General features: G+C 40.6%; 1 protein-coding gene across 7 annotated transcripts in view; it reads left to right on the plus strand.

Moving 5' to 3' along the window:
* The window catches only part of TUNAR (transmembrane neural differentiation associated intracellular calcium regulator), a 178250-nt gene extending 171760 nt beyond the window's left edge, over positions 1 to 6490 (plus strand). For all 7 annotated transcript variants that reach the window (XM_075103839.1, XM_075103838.1, XM_075103840.1 and 4 more), the window contains one exon: positions 156 to 6490. In XM_075103839.1, the coding sequence (XP_074959940.1) occupies positions 156 to 341 (186 nt within the window). In that variant the 3' untranslated portion in view covers positions 342 to 6490. The remainder of the gene's footprint in view (positions 1 to 155) is intronic.
* Positions 6491 to 9448: the final 2958 nt, after the last annotated feature.

Consider the following 9448-nt stretch of genomic DNA (forward strand, 5'->3'; position numbering starts at 1 on the left):
TTTACTAAATAGCTAGTAAAAATATTAATAATTTTAAAGTGAATTCTTAATACGAAGTGTTATGGGGCAAAAATTCTGCAGTTGGCTCCACTGTTAATATGAGCTTGGAAACTCAAACTAACAATCCATTTTGATGTTTTTCTTCCTAAACCTAGGTTATCCTGAAGGGGAGGATAAAGAAACTGGCCACCAAGATGGTAATCACTAGTGGAAATGAAGAAGATAAAGGCAGTCAAGAAAAGGAAAGCAAAGAAGAAACCATCTTGGCAATGCTCGGAATTATTGGGACAATTCTGAATCTCATTGTGATCATTTTTGTGTATATTTACACAACGTTGTAAACTAGAAGGCATGCAAATAGACCAGATAAAACGGCCATTAAGAGTGACAACAAACATTGCCGACTATTGACAAGTTGTTTAATCAGAATTGACTGTGTATTATATTAACACATCATAAAAGCACTGCCTGCAGGCAGCGGAGGCTGAAGCACAATTAATTTAACAAGACTCTTTCACACAGTAACAAGCTTAACTCTTCTGTCCTGCCCTCTTCCTTTCGGTTTGGGGGAAAATGACGGCAATTATGTAAGTTGTAGCTTTGAAGAAATCCACCAGGGATATGTTGTTTTAACACAATTAAAAAAAAAAAAAAAAGAAAGAAACTGTACAACTGTACACTATATACAATTAGAAATGTATACTGTATACTCACAAAGATTGAACGCAAAGATAGCATCATAGCACAGATCACGTGTCTGCTAGGTCAAATGATTTTTTCCTCTTGGTTTTTGCTTTTACTTACATCGAATCTGACAAGCTTTTTATTTAGAATGAACATATGGTGCAATCATGAAAAATCAATTCCATTGAGCAAGGTCTGCCTAAACCTGATAAAATGTTGGGAGAAATACATTACATGTTTATTTTTCTTTTCTTATTTGCTTAACATCTGTGTCTGTTCATACCAATGTTTATAAATATATATTTTTAATAAATGTGCTATATTTTTAGCATGAACCAAATATTTGGAGACACTTGTATTCATGCAGCTAAATTTTGTTTGAAATGCACTTTTTGACAATGGATGTTATTTTTCTCAGCAATTATACAGCAGTCTTGTTTGCAGCCCTCTCACTGTAGTCTGGAGCGAGCTCACATCATGCTCATATGCATGACTTGAAGTTGGAATGTCAGCTGAAAAGCATTGCTGCTTAATACAGGAAATAGCAAAACATTGTAAGGTGACCTTTGGAGACTGGTTGCAGAAAGAAGGCTCTATTTATAGCTTAAAAAAAAAAGAAAAAGCAAATGAAAGGAATATTGAAGCATCTCACAAAATATTACAAAATTCACAGAATTTATATCTTTCAGAATCTGGCCACACTCTCTAAGTACTTATATTGAGAGAAGCGAGCAGAGGCTTATGTAGCTGAAAAGAGAAATTTAGAGAGCCTGTAGTGAGGGGCTTAAGCGAAATCCAGACTGTAAATACAGAGTATATTTTAAATGGGAGGATAATTAACCCTTTACACTTCTCTGATGTGCTTTAGCAGAGGTCGGTGCAGTCAAATTCCCTGACTTGTGTTTTTGGCAGGAATGTGCAATGATGATGATCACCATTTTTCTTCAGAGTTCAGTACCTATAAATATATGAAGCATTAAAAATATGAGACCTCAATTCTGCCTCAAGCTGCCTAAGTACATTGCCCATTAACTCTGACATATCTTCTTAAAAAATAGGTCAATTAATTGTTTACTGACTTGTGGTTTGAATTGCATCCTCAGATGTACGATGGGGACTGCTGTTGAAGTCAGCTGGAGCAGTAAAAAGTTTGATCTTAGAGTCTTATTTACTTTAGTGATCAGTCCTGTCCCTCTGGAATCAGTGATGAGCTTTTCTTCAGTTTACAGGGGATAGGACTGGTCTCAAAGACACAGAGTTTCATTGCAGGATATGAAAGCAAGCCTGGAAAAGCCTGAGGGGCACCTCTCATAAACAAACAGAGCTGTTTAGTCTCTTGTGGTATTGCACATTCAATAATAAAACTGTTAGGAGAAGGGAAAAGGTCAGTAAATGAATTAAAATGAAATCCAGTATGAAGACTGAAGAGAAAAAGAGCAAAAATAGTTTCCTGTTAATGAAAAGAGGACAGGGTGAGAGAGGTGAGAAAATGAGCAGAGATTTGAACAAGGAGAGAACGGCGCAGAAAGAGAGTATGAAGCACGCCGGGGTGCTTGAGGAAACATTTGTGTACGGACGGTGGTGGGAGAGCTGCAGGTCTTGGAGAGGGTGAGAAGCATTAGTGGCACAGGTTCAGTGGAGCTGGGTGAGGCTGATCTTGTTTTTTTATTTATAGTTATTGATTGGCAATGCTAAGGAATTAGCAAACTCTGCCTTTTGATCATTCTGAAAGAAAAAAAAGGCTAAAATATATTTGCCTTCACTCTGCATTTTTTCTTCTGGTTAAACTACTACTGGTCACAGCATGTGGCATTGGCACTGGCACTCCTGTCCCAGAGCACATCTGCACATACTCTAGGCACCTGGCCAACTCCAGCCTGCCCCTTGCACTGGCAGGATCCTCTCTGCAGATGTTTCTCTTGAACCTCTCCTCCTTCTCCAGCAAACACCAAAGCAATCTGCCTGAGGCTCATACCCAGTGTCCGAGGGAAGAGATGAGCTCTGATACCTGATATTTCTTTGCCTCGCTCTGCATCAAATAATAATATGTGTCATCTTCTTATGGGCATAAAGATGCTTAATGAATGAAATTTCATTAAGTACGTCTATTGATATTACAAATTAAAGCCCTGCATTGTAAAATAACACGTAACTCCCCCACCCTCCTAAAGTAAAGTAGCAACATTTGCCGTTCATCACAGTTGCACTCCTTCAGATATGGGCCAGCATCTTCACCAGGACAGGCCCTGCAAATAAGCTGGTGGATCAACAAGCCTAAGGGCTCTGTGTTTACTCTGCCTTTCCCAACAGAAGACCCATTAGGGGAAGAGTTTCCAGCTGTGGATGTGCTGTACTTTGCCTGTTAGTCTTAGCGTAGGCAGTGTGACCAGGTGCCTACTGCCCTGCGCCGCCAGCAGCCATGTGCTCTATGCTTTGCCACGGGGCTTTTATTGCAGCCTGGCATAGGAAGAAAGGCTTATCCCATTCCATAAAAAGTTTAACACTTAATATTTTAATTTTACAGTTTCTGTTCACAGATGGTTCTAGAAATATCCTGGGGCAAGTACTTCTTAAGTAGATTCATTAAGTATTCATTCAAATAAAAATGAAGAGTATCCTTTGAGGCCAATTTCTTTACTTTTTATTTGGTATTCATGAACACTGATATGGGAAAAGCATGTTTTCAAGACTGACTGTGTGGAGGAAGTATTTTATACAAAGATCCAAAGGTATGCCTACCCAGGCAGCCACACGCACGCCTGCTTTCAGCTGAATGCCAGCTGGAGCCAAATTACCCTCCTGCTTTTCCATGTGAGCAGTTTTCAGCATGCACCTATAAGAAATATTCAACTAGGTAGCACATATATCATGGATACCTTGTAGTCAGTAACTGCAGTATAAATAGTGGAATAAAACTTCTCATTACAGGTGCTGAATGGTAAATCTGCTTTGGCAAGGAAAAAGCTGATAGTCTCATTTTTGGCTTGACTTGTAGGTAATGCAAATAGTTTCCAAAGTACATTTTTTTAACTAAAATATTACTTCATTAGTGACAGGAACTTTCATGTTTACATTTGAGTAGAAGGAAATTACTCTCCAATATCTTAATAAGATATGAAAACACCATCTTTTTCTTCTGTCAACTAAGAATACCATTGTATTTTTAAATTATCCTTTGTAGTTTGAAGGTTTGTGTTATGGGAATGAAAAATATTTTCTTGAGGTGACAGGAATGTGTCATTCTCCCCACCAGTGTCATGTGTGTTGTCCGGTGGGTCCAGAAGACTTCAAGAAACAAGATGATAAAACTATTTAATTCACATTATGCACACAATCAAGTGAGAAGGAAGAAGAAAGATAGGCTACCGCTCTCACCTCTGGTTTCTATAACTGCCACTGAAAATTCATCATCTCAGGAATCACATCTCCATACAGGAATGTATCTTCTTGTGTGCTGGCTGACAGGGCAGTCTTTCCAGTTATGTACCTTTTGCTCCTGCTTGCATCTCTGCAGCAGTGTGCGACTCATCGCGCCTCAGGACAGTTTTCACATGTAACCGGCCTGGGAGCCTCTGGGAGCTGCTGTTTTGGTTTATTGTGGTGTAAAGGCCTACTATGGCACTGAGTTTTATTATTTTAAGGACAGCCAGTAATCATCTTCATATTATTGTCTGGTAATCTAGGGGATACTTTGCTGGTTGAATTCCCAGACCCATACATTCCCCAGCCCACATGTAAAATTTTGATTCAGTAGACATCCAAATACAAAAAAAGCTTCAGTTACATTGTGGTAAAACTTTAGTATGAAGCATTCCTTAAGCCCAAGCATCTTATATTTCCATTTAATCTACATCTTGGAGCTCACCCCAAATGCCTCTAGGTCTCACCCATGTCAGGAGGTCTCATCATTTCTGAGTGAGAATTGACATTTCAGAGTGCATCGTGACATAAGCAGAGAACTTGGCCCAGAGAGGGGAATGTGCCCAAAAAGTAACTGAATTCAAACTCTAGGGAGGCGGCACTGCAGAATTTACTAATTAAATAGTTTGAGGTTTGGCTGGAGTACTTTGTTTCTGGCTAGCCAGTATTTTGGATAAAAAATATTATTGTTGTTCCTTGGAAAGTTTCTGGAAGAAATATGTCTAACTGAAAGAAAGAACCTCATTGAAAATGTTTCAGCAGCAATTTCCAGCAGCAACCTTCCAAAGAAAACATCGACCATGCCTCTGAGTGACTCTGGCTTCCTTCCCAAGAGTACTTTTGGCAGCTCAGGAACACACTGCACATATATGTAAACTCATCTTGTTTACTGAGAGGCTTTTTCTTCTTTGGAACAGAATCCACAGACTTACAAAGATGTACAAGTGTAACGAATAGTTCATTATGCAGTCACCACCAACAAAAAGATGTTCTCCTTTATTTCTAGCAGATATCCAGCAGACACCCTGCAGAACCTGCACCGCTTCCCTGCCCAGCTGTGCATTTTTGAGGCTCTTCCCAAAGGGTCTTATAAACTCAGTGTAGCTTTCCCCACCACGGGGCCAAGAGAAACAAAACCTGTTCACCGTGGAAACCTCCACGCCAGGCTGAAATCCCACATGCATCCATATACATTTATCTACATATGAACCGTCTGGTAGCCAGTAAGGCTCTCCTTGTCTTAAGCATTAGGTTTGCTTATTTGCGTTTCTCCTGGGGACAAAGACAGTGAAAGGCAATTTGTAGGGTTGAAAGCACCCAACTGTTTCCAGTGATACAACTTTCCATAATGTAGCCGTTACCTAGAAAGGAGCCTGTTCAACCTGAAATATGCCTGTGCAGTGCCATGCGTGTGGCACACAATCCTCCACGTGTAGTCTCTCACTGACAGAGTATCCGTGATTGTGCAGGGGGGTGGCTTTGGGCTGTAACTGGCCCCCACAGCAGGGCTTTGTACCAAAGCCTGGATCCCAAGTTGCGCTCTGTGGAGTGAAAGGACGTCCTGCCTTGTACATAGAAGGTACTTAGCCATGGTCACAGCAGTGGGATCCCTTCTTCTGCAACCAGTACAAGTTCAGCATAAGATGATCCATGCACCACTCCTGACCCTCTTCTGGGCAGCAGCAGAGCTTCCTTCCACATGGGTGAGGAAAACAGCTTTGCTTCCCTAATCTCCTAGAATAGGGAGCAAAGTCTCTCCTGCACGAGATAGCAGCAGGAGCATCCATTTCTTGCTGACAACAACCAGGTCACTTTCCTGGATTGCTGATGGAGACAGTTTTCCCTCCCATCATCCTACATCCTGGTCTGGGAAATGCCAGTTTATTACCTGGTCTCTGGGTTCTCCACAGGCTCAGTCACCAGCTGGACTCAGGCAGACTTGTTTTATGATTCTGAGACTTTGTTATACTCAAGTGCCTCCTGGAGCCAGGTCTTTAGGAGTAGATTAAAGGTCCTGATATCTTAATATGGCCTTGATACCTTGAAGGTCTCACCATAACAAGAGCCTCAGTCATTGTCAGTCTCTGGCAGCAAAGCGTTAATGGCCTAGCGTTAGCAGGGGACACCAGATGGGAGCCACCCTGAACCAGAGTTTGTGCAGAGGTGTGGCTGGCTGCTTTCCACAGTATGTACTTACCTTCTTGAGGAGCAGTGGTATTATGGTGGATTGATGTTGGTGATGGGTAAATGTAATAAAATGTTCGTGTAGCAGGAGAATGATAATCTCACCTTTAGTTCCTGCAAACTTAACGGGAAAAGCTTTATAAATAATTCTGGCTTTGTCAATTTAAGATATGGATTAAAAATTACTATATATGTTTTCAAATTTTAATGTGCTGCCTTTTTTCCCTTACCAATCAATTCAATTCGAGTTTTGCAGATACTATTCTTATTTCTGTAATAATGATGGCTAATGCAAAACTGGTGGTGTTGAATCCACGAGGAAAGAATGAAGATTACATTGTCGATGTTTTATTAATTTGTTATTGTGGGCAGGAAAGGATCATCAGTGGTTTTCTTTGCATCCAGTGCACATTGTTAGCACAATTTTTATAATAATTTGACACCATTATTTCTGGAGCCTAAAGGAATTCTGTGGGACTAAGATTCAGCATTTAGAGCTGTGCATTTTCAAACAAATGTCAGCAAACAGGGAAGCATATGAAATGTTTGCATTAGCTAAAAGAAGACAATGTCTGACATATACATTTTTATCAAAGTCAAAAGTGAGACCACACAACTATTACTCTTACACCCGGCTGACATTGCATAATATGTACCAGGCCATAATTTAGATGCTCGCTGTCCTCAGACTATGCATGTACATAACTCAGACTAAGGGGCTAAACTCCTTTACAGTCAATATGCATATGAGTATATATTTAGAGGTTTGGGGCATTAGCTGACAATTAGCTGACAATTCAGCTATAGCAACAATGTAACTCATCAGAAAGGGAAAAACACTAAATTTCCTGTACAATGAGCTATTTCTTTTGCCTCATTTACCTTATTTTCAGTTGATCTATTTGAGGCTGTGTGATTGATGAGAATAATGCTAAAACCTGTCTAATATAACCAATGAAAGAATCAATATTTTGATATGGAGAAATATTCAGTCTACATCTTCCATCAGAAACTCGGCATTTCCCTAAACTGCTTCAAAAAAATCTCAGTGCTGAATCTTTTACATTTTCTTTATATGATTCACCATAAGCCAACACACTAATTCATTAGTATTACAATAGTTTTATATGGTTTCACTGAGCTGTGCAAGCACTAGCAAATGGATTTTGCATTCTTCGTCTCTTAAGTTTTATAAGCCTCTTTCTAGTACATAAAGATCACCTGTTTTAAAAGTCAAGAAGGGAAATACAGCCACATATTTAGAGCAACATGTAATTGTGTAAACCTCTACCAGTTTAGGTAGAAAGTAAATGGCCTTTTACACAAAACAGGGGGTCTTATTTCTCAAGCCTGTTTGTATGTCCTGCCCCAAGTGACCCCAGTACCACGTTGAGTAACAGTCCTACAAGATTAGGTTAATTCAATTTTAGAAAGAAAACTTCAGCTGTCAAACCCCTTGAAGCAGTGCCTTGCACCGTCCTTTAAATTTACAGTGCAAGCCAAAAAATCTGATGACCATAGATGGTGCTCAGCTCCTGGCTGACCCTCCGCAGTGATGCAGCAGCCCTCACTGCCCCCTGACAGACCTAGTGCCCAGTGCCCTTTACACTTGATGAAAGGCAATAATAGTCAGGGAATTAACTTTCTAAAATTTGAAATCTCACCGTTACTAATGTGCCTGGTTCCACTGGTGCAGATGTAAAATAACACCAGAGCTATTAGCAAGGCAGTAGCCAAACACTAGCATGACTCAACACAACCCTCGCTGTTGTCTTTGAGTGTTAAAACACCCAAACTTGGGGCTTTCCTCCCACTGCTGTGACCTCTCATCATCTGAGACGCTGAGAAAATGTTTTTTCTACCCACCGAGTATTCATTATTCTTTGAAATGGCTTTTGACCTGAGCTGAAGCAAAACCCTCAGCAGTTCAGAGATAGTCACAGAATGGCATTTATAAAAAATTGTTTCTTGCAATTTGGTTTTATACGTTTTAAACATGTTTTGTTTCATCTGTTTTCCTTTCCTTAATAGAAAATTAATTTCAGACTGAAAAGTTGGTTCAGATTAAAATCAAAACTTGTTTCCAAAAAGCGATAATACTTTGCCCACCTTTTTCCTGCATGAATTTTCATTGGCATCAAAGAAATTCTGTGGAAAAAAAAAACACCAATGTTTTTGTTGAATTATCACCGTCTCACTGAAAACTACCTGGATTGCAATGTTCAGACCAACTCTTTCAATCATCAGTAGTCCTTGTGTATGTGGTGGAAGGTATCCAATAAAGATTCCTGATGCTCTTTGATTTCTTCAGTTATGTTTTCCCATTTCTACACTTAATTACTTTCACAAAAATAGATGGTAACTCTCAGGGCCAGCCACAAACCCCACAAATCTTGTGCTCTAACCTCAGCTTCACGGTTTCCTTCCTGAGGTGGCCGTCCCCTAAATAAAGAGTCCAAACCAGAGCCTGTGCCCAGGCAGCCAGAGCCCTCAGCCCTGCCTCCCTCCGTGGCACTGATCCACCTTGGGGATGCTGTCCCGCAGACAAACAAAAATTCGGGAGTAGGGAGCACCGGCTGCAGGAGGCTGAAATGTGACTTATAAAAATTGCTATGTGAATCAGCAGAGTATTCAGCAATGAATGCAATTTTTTTGCCACTCATAAATATTTCATTAACTAAGACCACACCTCACTACATAACTCTTGTGCATCACAAATTTGGGAGCACTAAAGTGAGGTGGAAAGTGAGAGGCCATGAGATGTCTGCTTGTCATTGAGATCCCCATAACAAATCTTCAGAGGTATAAAATTCAGCCTGCGCGCACACATGCCACCTCTCCCCTGTGCCTGGCAGGTGCCCTGTTGATCCTCGTTCTCTCGAGGGGAGTGAGAGGAACATGCACATTTTTACTGTCCTAATTGGGTTACATGCTCAGCTGGCTTTGCTGTGGTGAAAGTGACTATGGCAAAGGCCAGGGCATCAGGGGACCATGTCTGGGGTGTTTCTGGGCTTTGAAAAGCTTCTGTTCAACACCAAAGTCCTGCCGTGATCTGTGGCCACCTCATGCTTCCATGGAGCTTATCTATCACCCACTGGTACTGGAGCTTCCCGTTTCATGCTGCCCAGGTTATGATTTCAGAGGGAAAACTTGTCACATT

This window comes from Phalacrocorax aristotelis, chromosome 9 (genome assembly GCF_949628215.1).
Source record: "Phalacrocorax aristotelis chromosome 9, bGulAri2.1, whole genome shotgun sequence".
NCBI classification, from domain to species: Eukaryota; Metazoa; Chordata; class Aves; order Suliformes; family Phalacrocoracidae; genus Phalacrocorax; species Phalacrocorax aristotelis.